Source organism: Sesamum indicum, linkage group LG13, assembly GCF_026168435.1.
Source record: "Sesamum indicum cultivar Baizhima isolate 11 linkage group LG13, ASM2616843v1, whole genome shotgun sequence".
Lineage (NCBI taxonomy): Eukaryota > Viridiplantae > Streptophyta > Magnoliopsida > Lamiales > Pedaliaceae > Sesamum > Sesamum indicum.
In genome coordinates this window covers 13,334,904-13,357,720 of record NC_142669.1, presented here as the reverse complement: position 1 = coordinate 13,357,720, position 22,817 = coordinate 13,334,904, and the positions used below count along the sequence as shown (strand labels likewise).

Genomic DNA, 22,817 nt, shown 5'->3' with positions numbered 1-22,817 from the left:
TATAAAGACAAAATGAACATACACAAAAAAAAAATATTACTTATTCACTTACTTTGAGCTTACCATGATTTAATTAATAGATAGGTAATTATTTAGTCCTCTATTTTATATTCGTGTCCTGTAACAAGTTATAATGCATATAACCAATATATCAACTCAATATTCTCTCTCTCTCTTAATATTTATGTGTGTATAGGGAAAATAATCTTATAAACTTTTTGAAAATGTAGCAAAATACGAGTGGATTTCTTTATATTTATTATGAAAAATATAGCAAAATACCCTCTCTCTATTAGAAATTAACGGGGAGTGCATGACACACGCCTAAATACGAGTGGATTTCTTTATATTTTTTAAAGTCTATTTTGCCCCTTCATATATAAGAAAAAACTAATATTTTAGTTTAGATATATTTTAATAAATTAATTATTATTGATTAATTTCATTTTTTATTTAGTTTTAATTTATTTATTTATAAATAAATTAACTAAATATAAAAGTACCTAAAAATATATATAAAACTTTTAAGAATTAAAAATTCAAATTACCAAATCACAATACAAAGATTGATAAACTAAAATTCACTTTTCAGATTAAAAATTTATATGGATGTAAATAAAAGTCATTTAGAATAATTATATATTGTTAATTAAATTAATAATAATTCAAAATATATATTAATAAATTATATTTTTTTATAAAATATAAAAATACCAAAAAATTATGTCTAATTTTTTTGAGTTATATTATTTTCGAAGAATAATATTTAAACCAAAACTACCAATATATATATTAACTAAAAAAATTAATATTTTTTATAAGTTTGAATTTTTAAAAAGTTCAACTAAAAACAATTTCATTTTTAAAAAATTAAAAATAATTTTTTTTTTTGGCGTCGTATTCTCCATCGGCCTCCTCTCTGTTAGCTGCCTCGTCGGCGACCATTACATGCCGTCGCCTAGCCTGAATGATGGCCCTATTTTTCTAGGCGATGGGGGCGAGATTGCCCAAATCTCGAGCGACCGCGTCTAAATCAAGCCGCCGTCCCTTCAAGAAAAGGGGCAAAGGCGGTGTCGCGCCCTTTTGTGGAGGCGACGGCCGTTTATGTGCGGGAGATGATGACAACATCGCCCAGCCTTGACAATGATGGCTTTGCCGCCTGCCTTGGTAACGATTGTCGTAGCTATGTCAATATATGTATATATATTATATTATATATAATGTATATATATTATATATATAATTATATTAAAAATAAAAAATATATTTGAAATTACTTAAAAACTGAATCGTTCATATTTTAACAATTGAAAATCAATAGTTATAAAAAAAAAGGATAATGGGTAACTCAACACAATTATTAACGCTGTTACGTTTTTTATTAGAATGGGTGAGTGTTCCATATTTTGAAAAACATAATGGATGATTTTTAACTTTTGAATAATTTTGAAAAACACAAGCAAGTTATATGCAATCTATTCTTGTATTTTTACATAAGGTGAATTGATATTCTATATGAAATTAAAATTTAAAAGATGTTTGATTTACAAAATTTGACCAAATCTATCATAATAAAGATTTTGAGGTTAAAAATGTGAAATGTGAAATGAGAGTGGAGGGCCCAGCCCACATCTCACCACAAATTTTGAAAAGCAAAGGCCGAACCAGCGACATCTAACGCAATTTTTCAGTAATGTCAACGTTTTCTAAACAAAAAACACTGAAACGGAAGATAGCATGAGATAAGTGACAAACTTAGAATGGAGCTGTACAATTATCCATAGTGAAAAATAGTTACCATACTCTAATGTCAGTCTGATTATTCCTTTCAAAAAACTGCTCTTTATTTTATATCTCAAAACAAAGAAATGAAACTTATTTGCTCAAAAGGAAATGCCATATCAACTTATGAACTCCGGATGCATTTCTTATGGAGTCTTTTAAGAAAAAATTCTGAAAATTATAAAGAATCCAAGATTCACAAAGAGTTTGGTTTTCCCAGTGTGTACAAGATTCACAAGCATTGATCCATGCTTCAAATGTATGAAAGCTCATACTACAGTTCAACAAGGACCAGCAGTAATTTATACTGCGTTACATCCGAAAACAAAAGTCAGCTGCGAAAGAGGGAAAGGCAACATTTTCCATGAAAAAAATTCTCTGTTTGCCTTGCTACAAAGATCTTGGCAATCAACCCATTTGTAACCTGTCTCTCATAGATGCATCTAAAGCCCTGCGATTTTTCACACTTATTCCAGGCGTTCCATCTGCAGAATATGAAGAAAACCTCATGAATAGATCCTAGTATGTCCAAAACTAGAAGAATTTTTTCAGTATATGCTTCAGAAAATGCAAGTCTACATCAAATTTTACATTCCGTAAAAGCTAAAGAAAGGAATAAAGTTTCATGACTAAGTTAAAAATCAGTAACACCAGACTTAAGCAGGACAGAGTTCGTCTGACTCCTGTGAACTACAGTTGCGAAGTCGACTTTCAAAAAACGGAAGACACAAGTTTAATTTTACCTTTTAACTTATGCAGCATGCATAGTGAACATACACCAGGAAATAGGCTCCTTGAATTGCAGAAAGAGAAGAAAAGGAGAAGTGCAGAAGAGAGTACCTTCCAGAGGCCATCATTAAGATAGTGCATGTTATCCACACCAATTCCTTTGTTGATTGTTCGTCTGCATTTTAAATCATGGTCAGATATATAGCAGTTACGTTCTTCGGCTTTTTCCTTTAGGATATAAACATTGGTATTTTTTAGTGTTATCTATATTTTCCAGCATTTTGGTTGCTAACTGAATCATCTATTTTAAGCAAAAGCAATTTGGTATATCTTCATCCTCCATCATTGAGTTTAAAGCAACAAAGCGTGCAGCAAAAGGATAGGATTAGGAATTTGTAGAAGTTTAAAAGCTACATGCATTGCAACTAAAAATCAACAGCTACTGGGAGACCAGATCTATAATGCTTAGGATAACCCCATAAATATAATGAACTACTGACTGGAGAACAATGCAATGTCCTTTCTGCTTACCTATGAGTAAAACTTTACCATATGTCCCCACAAAGGATATTAAACAGTGTCATAAATTAGACTCAATACCTCGAAGTCTCCTATCTTGTCAAAGACAAACAAAAAAATGGAAGATAAGGATCAAGTTCCATATAAATAACCCAACATTCTCCTGTCCTCTTATTTTGATCATTAGTAGCCCCTGATAGAAATGGAATGAGCTGAAATATAACATTGATCAATTGTATCAATCAGACAGATTAGCATTCAGTTCAGTCGTATTGGTCTACACTTTGAAATACTGGGGTTGAGATCCATCTATAATGATTGGATATTGGATTATTCATTACAAGATAGTTCCTTCTACCAGACCACGAAATATCTTCATTAGAAACAGGAAAAAGGTAAGTACCAGAGGGACATGATTACAAGACCGCTCAGTAGGTGTCAGCCTTATTCAAGACACAGTTAAATAGAACTTTAGAGGCTAATTTGCTATCAAGGCAAACCGGCAAATACAAAGATACCCGGAAAAGCATATCTTTTTCGCAATATGATGTGTGCACAACTTCCAGAAAGTTTGCTTAGGAGTTTGATTAGACAACTACTTCATTTCCAAAAAGATAAAAAGGCACAAACACAGTCCAAAACATATAAGTTAACTTACATATCTTTTGCTGACATTTTTGTGAATCCAATAGCTAGAGCGTGTTGCTTCCCTTCAGCCATTATAGCCTGACAATTGGAAACCCACAAGAGAGTAATTTATTGTTAACCAACGATTCACATTGTTAAATTTAATTGAGAAGATTTACACCTCTCCATTATCTAATCAATAGGTAGTTCATGCCATACAGTAGTTGACCCAAAAGGAATTTTTTATTAAATAGAAAATGTTCCAACATGAAGATTCATACTACGGGAGTTTCTGCCTCTACTTCATCATCCAATGCACCACCAGGAGAAGTGAGCCCTGGGCACATTATATTGGCACCAGCAAGTACAAATTTTATCGCCCCTCTGTCAACTTGAAGCTTTTTCATTATGTTTGGATCTGCCAAAGGACAAGTAGAGGTCATAAATGTAACTTAAGGTTACTCCATACATGAGACCAACTGATATCTGTGGATTTCTGCTACAGGTCAAATACATTGAACTGGTGAGTGGTAAAAATGAACATCCAGTTTCATCAGGGCTTCATTTTGTTATCTACTCTAAATCCGAGTAATTAAGAAGCATAGAAATAGGTGAGGAAAGAAAAGTACAAAAAGATTTCATACACCTGCTATCATGACCTTTAGAGGCGGTTCTGGAGTGCAAAATCATCTCCCATATAAACTGGAGAAACGTGATAATCTTAATCGATAGCCAGCTTATTAACGACATATTGAGACTTGATCAGAGAGATTATCTCCAAATTTTAGTAAGATAGATATCTTCAAAACTTTTATTAACATATGAAGAGAAGTCTATTACTACTATTCTCAACATCGCTCCTCTAGGGTACTATAATTGCCTGAGGTCCAGGGTTGATGGTTTTGGTGATATAGGTAGCATCAAAATGGATTGGAACCCACTACCCAGTGGGCTCCTTTTATTGGTGAAGAGAGGTTGGACAATGATAAATCATAGAGAATTCACAATTATTTAACAAGTGAAGGAGTAATCCCAAGTGGACCTGTCATTCCCATCACAAGTCATGGTCCCATGATATATTTATATCCTGAAGTTCCCCAAGCAGAACGCATAGCATAGTGTGAATCATACAAGGGTTGTCAATTGGTTAATCTTGACGCCAATCCGGATTTAATCTTATTGAACTACTTTTATAATCCCAAATTACATTAAAGATATCCAAATATAAATGGCTTCAAATAAAATATTGCATGATCCAATTCAATGAGGAATCCAGTAAAATTAAGTGAATCTAATTTACCTTACTATAGATCAGAAAACTTTAGAAACTTATTATGATACTATTCACATATTTCATGTAAAGTTACAATAAAAAAAACTTATTTCTTTAGCAGTGAGCATCAAACTAAAAGGACCAAGAAAAAAGCATTACACTAGAAAATTTCAAAGGAAAACACAAATAACTTGGGACGAAATTCACTGGGAAACATCAACCCTTAACCACTTGTTGGTACTTAGCTTTAACGTTATTTTCTAGTATTTCCAGTCCCAGATACTATTGTACCTTTCAGTCATTCCATCGATGTAGAGTGTTACCGGTTTAGGATAAGGTCCAGAATTAATTTTTCGAAGAGCAATTAATTTTTTTTAATCAGGAACATACAGGAAATGCAGCACCCTATAAAATCATCGTAATGATTTAATCCAGTCAACGTACATTAATCCATACTTTTTAAAGCTGTACAAGCCTTTAAGTTCATTGTGGTATGTGAAATTCTCCATTTCTTCTTCTTTCTCCTTTCTTTCACTATGTATTCAGTACAGTTCCCCAACACCCAAGGGCCAATAACTCTTCTTAGGTTTCTTAGCATGATCCTTTTGACCACCACTGTAGAGTTGTCAAATCAATTCCCTCCAAGAGTTAACTATGTTAGACAAAATCATCAGTTTAAGGCCTCTGCTTCTAGCCGCAGATGCTAAGATTACACTAGATGCTATCTTACGTTATTTCAATGGTCAGAGAGACACTTTTTTGCAGTATCTACACCAGGAAATATACAATAGTCCAGAATTAACATGTTTGGTACAGTTCTGAATTGAAACACTTACACTGGTGAAGAAGCCTTAGTGTCGGCATATAAGGTCCATCACGTATGTTGAAAAAAAGAGGTACATTGTTTACCAGAACCAAATTCAGATGATTTGGACTACAAAACATAAAAGGAGAAACATTATCATGTCAGAAGTGGAACGAAGTATCTTGCAATTACATAGAAACCAGATGTTAGTTTTCTGTCAGACAAAAGGAATAACCATTTTGCAACAATAAGTGGTGACTTCTTTGGCAGCAAATCCTCCAACACAGGTTCAAGACCCGGATACTGCAAGAAGAACAACAATACATAATAGTAAGTGTACATCCAAGAAAACATGAAAAGCAAGAAAAAAAATGTTAACTGCCAACGGCAGCAAAAGTAAAGAGAAAAGGCAGCTTTACAACCTCCTCTGCAATACTTTGCCGGATTTTCCGTTGAACAGATGCCTTCACTTGATTTTGGGCAGAAACTTCTTCAGATGAGAACCTAAAGATGACAGATAATAAATAGGTTGAGAATACTTGCATGTAAATCAAGTGAAACGAGAATTCAACAACTTTTTAGACTACTAACCCAAAGGAAACATGTCGAAAGTTTACACTCAAAACCCACTCACGGAATATAGCACACGGTGTAACTCAATTTCAATCAGTGAGAGAATAAGGGAGCACGATAGCAAATGAGGAATAATATGCCTGCTTATGTATCACCTTCCAAGAAAGGACAGCCCCAAAGGGTTAAGGACTTTACAGCAGAATTATACAGCTCCCATGAGTATTGCTGAAGTACTAGAATTTCAGAGTTTACAGCCTTACAACAGAATCTACCATGTATTTATTGCCATTTTGTGCTCTCACTCTTAATTGCCATAACAAAGACAAAGAGCATCGTATATCATTCTTTGTCTTCAGCCCAAAAGAAAATAGTTCAGGAAACTGCTTACCAACTTGCACCATGAAGTCATCCTAGACCAACAGTATGCATGTCAAGGACCGAAACATGCAAAGCATCAAACAGAAGTTATTTACATTCAAGCATCTTAAATGCTAAAACCAATTAATCACGTGATAGAGAGGTGAAAAGATTTCCTAGTAATTTTGACCTCCCTTTCAAATCATCAATTAGGTTGATTAGATTAAGGGACAAGTTAAAGGCTTTGACAAGGTACCCCAAAAACCTCAAAAGATATTGCTCCAGTCCAGTGTCCAGAAAAAAACTTTATTTTTCACTTACTCTATCTGGGATAAGTATAGTAAAAAGATTTTGTTAATATTCAGCTTGTTGATTAGCTTCTATTCCAACTATGATCAGCTATGATCAGACACTAGTCACCTACATTTCAAGCTAAAAAATGCATGTATTCTCAACAAGGACATTATCCAGATAAAATGAAACCAGTCTCCAACAAAGTTTCTAATTTTTCTGGAGAAAGTGATAAAATTATAGTCGACAAATGCACATCCATCTCCAGGACTCTGCAAGTAAATCCCAGGCGCTTCACATACCTCCTCTATCTTTAAATACACCAAATGGAAGTAATTGTATAATGCTGAATTACTTTAACAAGGAGTAGAAAATCTCATCTCAAGAAATTCAACCACCATTCAAACACATCCTATGCCAGGAAACGAACTACAATTTTCTATCAAGAGGAGAACCTTGTCAAAAGCTTCAAAAAGTGAATTTAGAAGCTTCCAACTAGAACCTTGCCCATCTTGAGCTCGCATACACCCTCATATATAGAAATGCAGTATTACCATATAGCATTGTTAAATCTTTCTCACTATCTTCAAATCAACCTTCATGCATCTGTACTGGTTTGCAATATATTAACCTGACCCTTCCAGAACTTGCTTTATGATATTCCCGTTATGACCTAAATGTTCTGCTTCTCACAAACACTCATGTCGAATTAATGTCCACTTTGTCACAGATAAAAGTCAAGCTATCTAATATTTTACCAAGTTATCATGTGCATTCTTTTAAAAAAAAAAAAATTGAAGCAATCAGACTTTCTACCCTAGTATTTTTTTATGGTTTAATATGGTTAAAATACTCAATGTGATATTAAAATATCGGCAAGTTGATTGATCAGCACCAATAGACATTCAATTATGGTTGGATGTAGTAATAAATAACCAGCAAAGGCAAGCTGCAGAATTATCCTCTAAAGTAATAAATACAGAGAACATTCTGCTATAATGTCTTGGAAGATAGTAATTGTCCTAGAGCTGATTTCCAAGGTTCGGATCTGTACCTGATTTTTAATAGTATGATTCCCCCCTCCCCCCTACATAGACAGGTGGATAGACGCCGAACAACAAGACACCATTGTTTTGATAATCCATGACTGAGGAAGCTTTTGTCTGGTCTTTTAAGATTGGTTCATGATATTCTAACAAAGCATGGAGGACAATTCACATAGTAATAGTAGCTTATATATTGCAGCCAGAATACAGAAACTGGAATAATAGATACTTCATACACAAATAAGGAACCATATCAGGATAAATTAAACAAGAGGAACAAAGAGAAGTACCCATAAAGTTTGATAGACTACCAAGGGAAAGCAAATGATATTCATAGTTCAACCATAGAATTACGGCTGGACATAACATAAAAGATAATGTGAAAAACCACCTCTATATTGCATAAGTAAAAGAAACAGAGCAGCTGAAAATTTTGTCTTGTCAAACAAAATATGTCATCACTGTAGTTCATAACTTCACTTCGCAACATTATGATAGCAAGAGCAGCCTTTTCGCTGATAAAAGTGTCGAGGGTTGCAAATCAATACTCTTTTAAAAATCCTTCTCTGGACAGAAGTTGATCCAACTATCGAAGCAAATTCTCCAAACAAAATAGTTGGAGAAACACATCACCACCACAAAAATCTCAAAGTACGGACGAAAAAAGATCGTATTTTCTATCACAAGCAGAACCCACTAATTACCAACCGCAACACTCCCGAAAAATAAAATGTAAGAAATGAATAACTTCCATGTGCTTTCTATATTCTCACATATCAGATCATAGCAGAAAACGAACATATAACAGAAGCCCAACAAGGGTTCATAGTGTAACACAAAAGAAATTCAATAAATTGCTCAAGAAATAAAAAATCTTCTACTCCAAGAGGTAGCAGTTTCAACTTGTGATGAAAGAAAATGTGTAAAATTACCATATAAAAAATGAAAACAAAAGTCTATATTTTCATCTAGAAACATGTTAATACCAATTGAGTACGATAGTATTCAAGAAAATGGTTGACAAAGAATCAATAAGAAAAATGTCGAACTTACTTTTTAAACATTCTTACTGGGAGAGAGAGTAGGGTTTTGGTTTATAGCGAAACGCAAAATGGGATTGAATCAGTTCGTTTGAAATTGATGAATGCGTTGTAATGAAGCCAAGAAGTAGGCTGTCCTAGTAAATTTGTAAATGCTCCCAATATTTATTTTCTTGCTTAATTGCAAATCCTGTTGTTATAAGTAGAAGAGTAAAATACACTTTACTCCCTTGTATTTTGTTTATGACAACATTTTACTCTTTTGAATTTTAACCTGCTTTTTGAGATTTTATTTAATTACAAATATTCTCTCATTATTTAAAAAAATTATAAATATATTTTTGAAATTACAAATATCCTCTATAATTAGTTGTCATAAGAAAGTATTTGTTGGAGTATTTGTAATTTTAATGGGTATTTAAAATTATCACAAATGTCAGGAGGTCCCGTTGTAATTCTCGAAGTGAATGGTCAATGTAGTTGATTAATTAATCTCGTTAAGTTCGAAGGTGCAATTACCATGTTATCCTCTAAAATTATTATGTCATATCTGCAACACATGGCTGCTAATTGATATTTCGAAAATAATCAAATTATTTTGTTGTTTATAACTTTATTTGAGCTACTATTAGATAATTTTTTTCTAGACTAAATTGTAGATGTCATAATCGACTTCAGTGCGAAGCACATAGACTTCAAATTATAGCAAAAAAATTGTCGGATATTTCAATTTAAATGTATTTTGCTTTAAAGAATGTAGAAATATTCTACGAACTCTTCTTGGTTTTGTTTTTCATGTTTCTATTCAAGTTGTTACTCTAGTAATTTTTTCAAAATAAATTGCGAAGATTAGAAACTCGCATGAGTGTGGAATGCATGGACTACTATTGGAAAAATAATGACATATGACCAAATAAAATAGGCCCAAAAATATATCCACCTAGAGGGTTCAAGGCCCAGCTACTTTGGCCCACTCACTTAACCCAAGTCCCAACCCACAACCATGAATCCGACCCGCCTGACCCGATTGGTATTACTAATTAAATGAATTTTACTCTATTTGATATCTACCGCCCATTTCCCTTCTTCTTCATTAACAGTGTCATCCCATCTCCTCTCTCTCTTCTTCATTTCTTGCGGTTTTCCCATGGATGTTGGGACTTCATCCACCGTCATTTTACCTTGGCACTTACAACTGAAGCCACCTTAAATAAGTGGTCGATTCATGGTTGTAAATAGAGGTTAGTGCGAAAAAAGAAAACTAATATCTCTTCTTCTCCTTCTTGACTGAGATCTAAAAGTTCTTTGTGAACTTGGTTGTGAGCCTTTGTGAAATATCTCTGTGAAAAAAGGCTAAATGCCTAAAGCATTGTGAGCAACCGTGGGTGTATTTTAGGCTGTTGATCTTCGTGATCCTGAGAAAAGCCAAAATACGGATCTGGTTCTTGAGCCTCTTAGTGTTCGGTTTTTCCTACTGCTTTTACTTTGTGTATTGTAAATTTATAATCTATTTGTAATTTTAAGAGTTTTGTACCCACTGGTACTGTAATAGTATTAGGGTCTCCACCCAGCAGTGGTATCAGAGCCACGGTTGCTCTGATCTGAAAGACGCACGGTAACATCTAACCCTACTCCTCTATGTTACCACTGTTATTTTTGCCGTTAATATAATCGTTCCACTTAATTAAAACTTACCGCGGTTTTATTTTTCCCTGATCTCCCACCTGGCTGGACACCTAAGGTCGTCGTGTATCTGGTTAGGTATTAGGTTGGAAAGTTCTCGGTTTTAACTGGAAAACTTTGAGATACATCTTTCGTTATTGTCGAATATTGCCATTGTAATATCTAGCAATATTTCTTTGAATTTTTGGGTGTTTTCTTGCAAAATTTACTGCTAAAATTTTCTGTCGTTATTGTGACATTTTGCTAACATTAATTGTGGAAATTTTCTGTCATTATTGTGATATTTTTTGCTGAGATTAATTGTTGAAATTTTTCTGTCATTATTTTTCTGTTTCTACTTGATTTTTGTGTATATATCTGTGTTGAAAAATCTGTTTTTGAAGAAAAACTTTTTCAAAAAATCTAGTCAGGTTTTCTGAATTTTTTTTTAAAAAAATAGAAAAATATTTTTGGTAATTTCTGAAATTGTAAATCTTTAAAATGGCAGGATATAATCTTTCTTTTGATGGTAAAAGCGATTTTTCAATTTGGGAACAAAAAATAAAAGGAATATTAATTTAACAAAAGGTTTTTAAAGCAATTGAAGGCAAATATATCGAAGGGGTTTCTGAAGAAAAGAAACTAGAAAACGATGAATACGCCTACTCTTCCATAATTTTAAACCTATCTGATATAGTCCTTATAAAAGTTGAAAAACAAGTTTCGACAAAAGATTTGTGGAAAAAAATAGAGGAATTATATACAGAAACGTCCTTGCCAAGTAAATTGTTTTTACTCGAAAAGTTTTTTCGTTGTAAATTGAATTCGTCCAAAAATATAAATGAAAATTTAGATGATTTCACAAAATTGATTCAAGACATTCAATTAATAGGTGATAAGAATATTGATGATTATTCAGCCATTTTCTCGTTAAATGCAATCCCTGATGATTATAGCGATGTTAAAGCTGCCATTAAATACGTTAGAGATAATATTGGTCTTGATACCGTTATCAACGGTTTAAAGAGTAAAGAAATTGATCTAAAGACTAATAAACCGTATAAGGAACAAAATGAGGTAAATTTTATTAAAGAAAAAACCAAAGTATAGAAATTCCTTTCATAAAAAACATAACAAAGAAAGGAATAAAAATTATAGCAGTTCTGAGTCTAGTGATAACGATGAAGACGCTAAGGAAGAAAAACATAAAGATGGGAGATGCTATAATTATGGTAAAAAAGGTCACTTTATAAAAGATTGTAACAGATAAAAAAAGTCTGATAAAAATAATAAAAAGAAGAAACAAAATTAGTGCTTGAAGTAGAAGAATTAACAGTTTATTGATTTTTGTATCAATCCATAATTCTTCACCTTGTGATCGCTATGTGCAATTCTTATGCTAAGTGCATTAAAATATTTTTGTAGAAAATAATGATAAGTCTTTGTGACGTTACCTTAGTGGCAAATCAGTCTTTATGTTATGAGCCTCGGTGGCTAAGTTCTTTTTGTAATTGAACCTTTGTGGTTGTTTGATTAGCCTTAAGCCTGTGTAAGGCTATAGAAAAAATAGCTTTCAGTATCATATGAATAATGTTTAGTCTCAAAATGAATGTACATTCACCTTGGAAGATGACAACTAGGCTATGGCCTAAGCTAAAAGGGCTCAAGATCTCATCACAGACCCAAGGAAAATTCTTAGACATCACTACTTGGTTGGAGCGATGGTAGGAAGATGTGACATGCGATTGGACCGCATCACATCAGCAAAAATTAAGGTAGACCTGTGAGACTAAGCAGGTATCGCAAATTGCTCATGACTAGATTAGTTTGAGAAACATGGGTAGTTGGTTTTAAATCAAGTGGGAGATTGTTGGAATAGGTGACCAGAAAGAATTTGAATTCAAAACTATTCAGTGACACATATGTTCTCATGAATATGGTAAGTATTCATCCTTGGCATATGTGTCTGTTGTGTTTACTAATTACGTCAAACGTTACATTAGTATCACAACAAATGCTTACAGACTAATTAGATAATCCATGTGGTTGGGTTGCCAAATTTAGTGGAAATAATTATCATTTTATAGTGAGATGCATGCAACAAAATCGGATGTAATTTCATCCAAAAAGTCTAATGGTTTTCAAACCATAAAAAACCACCTTTGACCTTTCAAAAGTGGTTTTCATCCCTCACTTAACACTTTAAATGGGGCTGGTACAAAAAAGGTGCAACATTTTTTTTTTATGTGGGACCAAAGTGCTAAACTCATATAATGTGGGATCAAAATTACAATAGTACCTATCAGGTAGAACTAGAAGTGGATTTTTCCCTCTTCTGAACTTTCAGAAGATCTTGACTAGATTCAAGAGAGTGGAATTGAACTTCTATTACAGAGAAACCAATAGAGTGGCCAATTTCCTTGCTTAATATGTGGCCAAGAAAGAACTTTTTGAGATTATATGATGATTGTCCAAACTTTTTACTTCCTTTTGTTCTAAACGATACATGATATCAGAGATGAAAAATTAAAGACGGAATTAAATCCGTCTGTATCAAAAACAGATTTAGATACCGAAACTTTTCTTTATGATAAATTATTAATAATTTCTATATCAAAGATGGATTTAGAGACGGATACATTATTCCGCTATATTATATTTCGCTTCTATTTTCATCTCTGGTACTATTAAATGATTGCTTAAAAAATCGAGATAGCCGACACTTAATTTTTTTTTGTTATTTCCATATGCATTTACTTAGCTGTTTTAATTTTAATTTACCGACGGAAATTTTTGTCTTTGAAGTTGTAAATAGAAATTCTTTTATTTATGAACATATTAATTAAGTTGAAAAATTTTATATGACATGATAAAATATATATATTTGTATAATTATAATGTATTAAAATTTTACTTTAGTCAATTACAATAAAACTAAAAGTAAATTTTTTATTAATTTTTTTATTTTAATAAAAAGCACACATTCCTCTTAATATTTTCTATCACCAGCGACCACCCCTCTCTTCTTCTTCCTTGACCTAAGGTTTTATCTCTTCCCAACTCCTTCCTCTCACCTGCAACCACTAGGGATGTTCATAATTCAGTTAAACCGATCGAATCAAATAGAAACAAAAATTCGATTCGATCCAAAAGCCGAATTGAAAAATACAGTTCGGTTTTCATTTTTTATCAAAAAAAATCGATTTTTGATTCATTTTTTTTTCTGGTTCAATTAACCGAACGGAATTGAAAAATCGAATTCTTTTATATATGTTTAATTTTATTAATTATATATATTCTATATTACATAATATAAATAACTAATGTACTTAATATTTATTTAATTTATATAAAATAAATTATATAAATAAATATATATATTTGTATTTGACTTGAGAACCTTTCTCTCCTCTAACTCTCTCTCTCGACGGCGGGCAGAAGCAGAAAAGAAAAATTGTGGAGAATTCTCTCCTCTAACTCTCTCTCTTGCACGCGGACGGCTCCGACTCCATCGGCGCAGCTTCACTCCGACGCCATTAACAGGTAATTTTTCTTCTTTGTAATTTTTTTTACAGTTTGTAGAAGAAATTTAAATACTTCAAGATGTCTGTTGAAATGCCTGATTGAAGACCCTACGTTCTTCTCACTAGAAAATTCATTTTTTTGGCTGAAATTTGTCGAAAAACGAACCAAGGGCTACGTGGCTTCAGAATGATGGTTAGACTTTCAACTTGTCTAGATGCATTAAGCTCTCACCTTTCAGATTCAACCAATACTTTTTTCTGGTTTAGTTAAGAATATACATCCAATGTTGGATGAATGGGTTATAGAGTTTTTCCCCTAGTGTTATTCTACGGTTAAAGTATTAAATTCATAAAAGGATGTACATATCTATTGAAGTAGACATCTATGCTGAAATATTGACTTCGGCAAAGGTGGAATAGGACTAGGACCCTGATGTTTCCCATTTCTTAACAAGGCTGAGTTATTTCATTTCTTTCTTTGGTGACAAGAAAAGATTGGTGAAAAGACATCGAAAACATCTCCCTGTTTGAGTTGAGGAGTACTGAAACTGCAGTAGGATCCTTTTGGAGAGTCTGTTTTGTGTATTGATGTGGTAAAGAAGGGAAAAAGTTTCACCTCAAACTAGGCAGTGTTAACCAACTATTTCTGAGAGCTGAAGTCCAAAATATGGAAAAGGGAGTTGTTCTCAATGTGCCTTTGAAATTCTTATTGCAGCCACGTATCTGTCTAACAATGCTTTGCACTTCAATCTATTCTTGTATAAGTTTAAATTTGATTTCATATTCTTTCTCTCTAGTCTCTAATTAGTGATACTTTGTCATTTATCCAATACCATGATGTAGAATTGTTCATACAAACTTGTTGCTCTCAGATGAGAATGCATGTAGGTTTCATACACAGATAATGGACCTTGGATTTAGGCCATCTTTTACCACCAGTAAATAGTTCTAACGACATTTCTTGTTTATGTTTAAACCCAGTGGCTGTATTTGACACCTCTGGATTATTTAGAACCTAATAAGTAATATGTGCGCTTTACGTCTCCTCCTGAAAATATCATTGATCTTTAAAATAAGTTGGGGCCTCATATTTGAATATGGAACAGAGACTGGACTTAGACAATTTGTTCAGTCCCAATCAATTTGTTCAATGTATTGACATATTTGAGTTTTGTGCATATAACATGAATACATAACATATAATATATAAAATGAAACACTAAATTAAAGTAGAACTTTGATTATGATTAGAATCTTCCACTAAACTCTAACTGGTTTCTTCTCATCCTAAAATCGAACTATCATTTAGCTAAATACTTCTTTATTTGATTGAATGTTAGTTTCTCTTTTCTTATATCAGTAGATCAAAAACCTTGGTCCTCAAAATAATGGCTGATTAAGATATCAAACAACAAGTTACATAAATCTCATTCTCCTTTAATTATATTTTTTTTATCAAGCCTCCTTGTCTATCTCTCATTTATTTGTTCTTTTCTATTTTCTTTACTCAATCCTCTTTTCTATTAATTATGTGAATATGTAAGTAAAATCCTTTTCACATGTTGCAGATTTCTAGTTATTCTAAGATATAAGATTGTAGACATTCTCCTTTGATTTAGAGCCGATCAATAAGTTGTTTTCAGTAAAAGTTTGTAGCTTATATTTAGGACAAAATGCATAAAACCCCCCTGTATTTTAAAAAGTCTGCAAAAAACCCCCCTGTTTTCAGAATAGGCTAAAAGCTCCCATGTGTTTTGTAAAACTCAGCTCAATCGCCCCCTCTCCGTTAAATCCAACCAACGGTGTTAATTGTTTACAAAATGACCGTTATACCCTTACAAAATGACCGTTATACCCCACCTACCCCCACTGCTCCCCCACCACCACCACCACCCCCGGCTTCCCCGGCGACGAGATTTTGTTAAAATCATCATATCTCCATAAATTCTTTACCAAATTGAGTGAGGCCGGTCTCGTTAGAATCTTCTTGAAGAGACGAGTCTGATGGTGGTGGTCTGAGATCGAGATTCGATCGGGCGGAGATGAATTGACGGCAAACATGTTTGGCGATCGTTACTTGAGCCCACTCTCTATGATTGATGAAAACTCAAATTGAAGGTATGGAAATGTTCGTCTTGAAGAGAGGATTCTAATGATACCATAGGCTGTTGGAAATTCGTCCGGACGGCGCCGGAAACTTAGAAATAAGTGGCGAAAAAGGGGCGAAATAGCAGATTTTCTTTCCTTTTTTTTAATTTTTTAATTAATTTTAATTATATTAATTAAAATATATTTTAGTTAATTAAGAATATGTTAAATAATTATAATAATTAAATATTTTGGGCTAATTAATAATAATTATTGTAATTAAATATATATTTTAATTAATTAAAAATAGTTTTAGATTTAATAATTAATAATTATAAAATTATTTGAATTTAAATATAATATAATTTAATATTTAATATTAAATAAATTAAATAGAATTTAATATTTTGATTTAAATTTAATACTTATTTTTAGGGTTTGAAATGACAAAAAAAAGATACAAAACAAGTCAAAAATTTCTTTGTATAATATATAGACTCATAGAGGGGTATTTTAGTTCAAATTATCATTAAATATGAACCTAAACCGCAGAAAATGACTACCAAACGCAGCAGACGCACGTCTCATTGACTTCCCGTTAGTTGCTAACAGACTGGGGGTTTTTTGCTGATTAAAACAAAATAGGAGGGGGTTTTAGCCTATTCTCAAAATAGGGGGGTTTTTTTGCATACTTTTTAAAACACAGGGGGTTTCATGCATTTTATCCCTTATATTTAGAACAACTTCCAAATTTAGTTTCTTCCTAACTAGTTAAATTATTTCTGTCAAGTATATCTAAAATCGCTAAAAAATTGCAGAATCATGAATGTTGACATAGTTGGATGTGGATGCGCTTGGATGATAATGGGTTTCTTTTAGATATATTCGTAACAAAGGTTGATCAGGAGCTCTTGAACTTTGCCTTTGATAACCCACGATTTCTGAATAATGGACAAATCAAATGAGGAAGGTGTGGAATGAAAATGCGAGTGATCGATTTAAAGAGATGACGTACAAATCTAAAGAAAATGCACTGAATGATGCTCACAAAAAATTACGTAAAGAACTAGAGATGAGTGATATGATTGATAGAGGTCCTTATTGTTTTAATAATCAATTATGGAATCTACTAGTTTAGAAGTATTATGACTCAAAAGATTATGTAGGAAAATGTCGAGCTGCCCGAAAAAATCGTTTGACTGAAAAAGATGGTTCGATCACAAAACACACTGGTAGTTCTATTCCTATAGGGGCACATAGACAAAAAATGGTAAGTTTTAAGTATAAAATTTTTAGATATTTTTTATGCAATTTTATGTGAACTAATGTTGTTTTGTAAACTATAGGAAAAAGAATTTGATAGAGAAGTGACTGATCTTGAGATATTTCAAAGATGCCATAGAAAAAACAAAAGATATTGGGGAGTTCATCGACCACAAATCCAAAAGAATTAGTGTAAGTATAATTTGTCATTGGTATTTAAATATTGGTTGGTATATATATTGAGAAATTTTGTTAGACTTTTATCACATAAATGTTCTTTTGTATCTAATGTACTTGCACAGGAAGAATACCTTGCAAAAATGGATGGTACTGATGTTTCTTCCCAGTCTTCATTCGATCTCTCAACTTGGTATGATATAACTGGAGATCCTTCTAAAGAACGCTTATATAGATTTGAAAGTGGCTCGTCATCTACAAGTGTAAGTTCAGTCAATTCTACTCTTACACCATTTGAGGAGAAGCTTAATGAGTTAACAAAAATTGTGGAAGAATTATCAAGACGACAAGAAGAAAATAGAAAATTGCTTCAAACTATTCTTGAAGAAGCTCGAAAGAGGGAGGAAGAGGCTCAAAAGAGGGCGGCTAACCTACAAGAATTGGTTCGTAAATTACTTCAAGTTGTGAGATACACAAACCATCAATTTGTTGGTGGGTCTGGACAGCAAGAGCAACAACATTCCAAGAAAGATCATTAGTTTTTTTTTTTTTTTCCTGTTGATTGTTTATGACTTAGTTTATGTTGATTTGAGTTGTATTTTAACTTACTTTTGTTGGTTTGGGAGTGCAAACATTGATATTATTTGGTAGTATTTGGATGATACAATTATATGTCCTCATCAATATGGTAAGTATTCATTCTTGGCATATGTGTCTGTTGTGCTTATCAATTACGTCAAACGTTGCTTTTATATCACAATAGATGCCTACAAAGCAATTAGATAATCTTATGTGGTTGGGCTACAAAATTTAGTGGAAAAAATTATCATTTTATAGTTGTGTTAATTTTGATTCTGAAGACTTGGATGCAGCAACAGAAGACGAAGAAGATTTCAGAGTAATGGAACGAGGAAGATGATGAACAATAGCTATTTTATTTTTAGTCGTGCTCCGCTTATAAAAGCGTGTTTTAACAAGGACGCTTTTATCTGTCCATTGGACCTTTTTCATTTTCTTTATTTTCTTGATTTCTTGGCTTTGGTTGGTTAGTTTGTTATTTTCCCTCTTCCTCTGAATATGTATATATTTTCCTTTCAAGGCCGTGTAATCTGATATTGGAGGATATTCTTCTTTCTCTGATTTTACAAGAAACAACACTATGAATTCCCTTTCTTTCTTCTGCATTACATATTGCTTCTCTGCGCCTGAGTTCTAACATAGTGAGATGCATGAAAATTGTGACAAAATCGAATATAATTTCATCCAAAAAGCCTAGTGATTTTCAAACCATAAAGAACCACCTTTGACTTTTCAAAAGTGGTTTTCATTTCTCACTTAACGGTTTAAATGGGGTTGGGACAAAAAAAGTATAATACTTTTTCTTTCTTTGGGACCAAAAGTACTAAACCTGTAACATGTGAGACCAAAGTTATACTAGTACCTATCCAGTGAAACTAAAAGTGCAATTTTACGTGTTCTAAACTATCAGAAGATCTTGACTAAATTCAAGATAGTGGAACTGAACTTCTATTACAGAGAAACCAATAGTGGCCAATTTCCTTGCTTAATATGTGGCCAAGAAAGAAACGTTTGGGATTACACGATGATTGTCCAAAGTTTTCACTTCCTTTTGTTCTAAACGATATGGAACAATCATTTACAAGAATATACCAATCTCTGTAATAGACTTATATATTACTATAGTTTGATGCTATAAATATTATTATGTTAAAAAAAATTATATATATATATATATATCTTCATAAATAATCATATTTCTTGATTCATTAGTTTTACAAATAATTTCGTATTTTTTACACATTTAAAGTTAATTTATTTTATTACTTTTAATTAGTCACACGTTCCATCTTTCTTCTCTAATTCAATAAATAAATATCATTGATGGGGAATAAATTAGAGGTAAATAATTCAAGGATATGTGGCTAACATTAAGATAAAAATCTCACTTCTTCAACTCGGCCAAAAGGTCCCTCTTACAATCATTCGATAACCTATGTATACATCTCAAGACATTTAATTAGGGCATATAAAAAATCAATTTTACCCCTCAATTAATTGATTAGTATACACCATGCTTTTTCCATAATTGTTTTAGTATACTAGATATTGTGACGCGCTATTTTATATGCATATAATAAATAATTTTTTATCTATTATATTACATTAAAAAAAAAAAGAAAAGAAAACTAATTTATTTAGATAAATTAGTTACATATCTTATTAGTTGAAGGTCATTTTTTGCTTCACAAAAAGTTAGTGTAGTGATGTCATTAATCCTTGTTTATGTGTGTGGATTGTCTTTCCTTTATATGTTAACTAACCGTTGTGGCACGCCGTCCTGCATGCATACAGTGAATAAATTTTTTACGTACTTTAAAATTTTTTAGAAATAATATTATAAATAAATATAAAATATATAAATCAGTACATTATATTAAAAATAAAGAAAGAAAAAAAAATTAATTTATCAATTAATATAAAATTTAAAAAGTTAAATAAATATTATTTTATCAAGTGAAGTGAATTTTAATTTTACAAAAAATTGGTACAGCAGTAAATCTGCCAAATCCCCTCTCCCCCTTACCCTCCCCCTCTCTCGCGCCCATAAACCCTTCTCTTTCAGTTGTCACCTCCTTCCCCCTCCCCTCGACGCCCTAAATCTGCCAAATCCCCCCTCCCCCTTCGCCTCTAATTTCTCAGCTCCCAATCCAATTGTCTCCGTCCCCTTTCTCCCCTCTCATCGCTGGCTCGCCCCCTCTAGGCCCCACCCCCCTGTTGCTAGCCCGACAATTCCCATCATCCTCCCTAGATATACACACACATATAATTTTATTTAATACATATATTTTTAATTAAATATTATATAGATATATTACATAACTATATACTTTAAAATTTAGACAGTTGATTAAATTAAGTAAAATCTGGACAATTTATCTTATTAGTTAAAATTGAAATCCATAAGGATATAAATGTAATTTTATAATTAAAAAATTACAAAAAAACTCTAAAACATGCGCTCGAATTCATTGAGAAGCTTAATTTTTATTATAAAAAAAACACACGATTCAATTATTATTCTTTTTATAAAAAATAAATTACCCATTTACAATATCAGATATATATTCTTCCTAGAAAACATGGATTCACATTTGACTATGTATTTTAATATTTGACGCATTAAAAGAGTTTCTTGGCTTTGTATTCCACTCAGGTAAAAAGTCAAGAGACAAAACTGCCAATAGAGTCTGGCATAAAATGCATATAATACTTAGAGAAAGAAAATTATAGAAGCAGAGCTCTCCTAAGTTCGCGGGAAATTGACAGGTCTCCGACCCTCCATAGAATCCCAACAGCACATGGAAGACCAACCACCCAAAAATGACTATACGGGAAAGAGAGTAAAAGAACATACACACACAACTACACGCATACTTTTATACTGGAAGACAGAATTCAGATTGCTGAAACCTGTTAGAAAAACTATTCGCATCCCATGCATTGAATAATAGAACGTGCATAGGTTTAGGCCTCTTCATTTTCTTGAAGGTTCTTGGTTTGTGGTGTTGACACTCTCCAATAATTGCTAAAACTACTCCGGTTTCTTGATCAAGTCTTGGGCTTCCGTTCCTGTTCGTTCTCATCATAATGTGAACTTCTTATCTTGGTCGTTCTTGATTTGTAGACATTACAGTAAACGACATGTGTTTGTGAGTATGATATGCATGGGGATAAGTCGGGATGGCTTGTGTTTCCTTCATTTTTTCAGGTTTCTATTTCTGGGAGTCTCAAGAAATGTTGATTTCATACATTGCAGTTTGACCTTTAAAGATGTGTTCGAGAATTTCAAAGTTTTGTGTCCAAGTTAGGATCTTTTTGCAAAATAATATTCGCAGATATGATACACAGATATCTTTTTGTTTGGGTTTCTCTCTTACCTCTAAATGCATGCATTTCTAATTCAGTTTTCTGATTCCTAGATTCGTAATCCCTGTTGCTGGGTATTCTTGCCGCTCAACTTTCAACAATTAAAGAAAATTTGGTTGTCTTGATTGAGTTTTCCATTGCCTTAATGATTGAATCTCAGGTTTGTGGATTCATATTAATTACTACTGTTTTTGGTTCTTTCTTTCCGTGGCATTCTATATGATATGGGTTTGTTAAAAACGAACCAAGCAAGACCAAAAAGGAGATTTTAGTGTCCGATACATGAATTCCTCCAAGAAATAATGAGAATGTATGTCAACTGTTAATTTATTCTATCAAGGGACAGAATGGTAACAGAGAACTTAATAAGCATTGAATATTGTAATCTGTCCATGTATGGGTGAATTGTTTCCTGTAAATCTTAAGTTTCCCTAATCTAGTCAAATTAAAGAAAAAGAGAGCTTTTCTTTCTCCAGTTGCAACTATTCTTATGATTTTTTTCTACAGAAGTGAGGGCTTGGAATCAGCTGTGAACTAAAGTATGTTCGACTTTCAAGTATTTGCCACCACTTAAGAAACCATGTGACAGTTAAATTTGATCCATATCATCTCAGTGTCTCACACATTCATGATCTTTTGGAATATTTATCTGTAGTAGCCTCATACCTAGTTTCACATATTAGTTCAGCATGCAATGTGCATCAGGGCCTCTAATGCTTACTCCATATCAAAGGAAATTTATCCGCACAAAGAGTTGAGATTCACCAATGTTTATGATTCAGTTCAGAGTATTGCTTTTTTGTTTACAAGCGATTAAGATAGCAATTTAGCTGGAGTGTATGCAAGCCTGAATTATTGACTTGCTATTGTCAAATAGTGCTTGAAAATTTCATTTCGGGATCTTCACTTGTTCACTTCGCCTTTTCGTCTATCTGCATCTTTGAAACGTTATAGTAATTTTTCATCTTTATCTGAAGAATCTTGGCCCTTCTGCGCTATTAGTTACCACTAAATGCTTCTTTTCTATATTTGGATTGTTTTGATTTTACTTTTACATGCATGTAATAAGCTGAATTTCACAGTATTTCAGTGTATACTATCAAAATTTCCACT

General features: G+C 32.6%; 1 protein-coding gene and 1 long non-coding RNA gene across 2 annotated transcripts; one reads left to right on the top strand and one right to left on the bottom strand.

The window, feature by feature from the left end:
- Positions 1-1,938: 1,938 nt before the first annotated feature.
- On the bottom strand, positions 1,939-9,212 carry LOC105176021 (pseudouridine synthase and archaeosine transglycosylase (PUA) domain-containing protein). The gene is made up of 8 exons (XM_011098691.3): positions 9,056-9,212; positions 6,158-6,239; positions 5,971-6,038; positions 5,767-5,864; positions 3,939-4,075; positions 3,689-3,756; positions 2,623-2,686; positions 1,939-2,267 (listed from the first exon to the last, which is right to left on the bottom strand). The coding sequence occupies exons 1-8, from the start codon at positions 9,064-9,066 to the stop codon at positions 2,250-2,252; spliced, it is 546 nt and encodes a 181-aa protein (XP_011096993.1). The 5' UTR covers positions 9,067-9,212; the 3' UTR covers positions 1,939-2,249.
- Positions 9,213-10,113: 901 nt separating this feature from the next.
- LOC105176020 (uncharacterized) lies at positions 10,114-18,464 on the top strand. Its single transcript, XR_002288193.2, has 4 exons — positions 10,114-10,283; positions 14,143-14,247; positions 17,663-17,771; positions 17,882-18,464. It is a non-coding gene; the product is annotated as an uncharacterized LOC105176020 (long non-coding RNA).
- Positions 18,465-22,817: the final 4,353 nt, after the last annotated feature.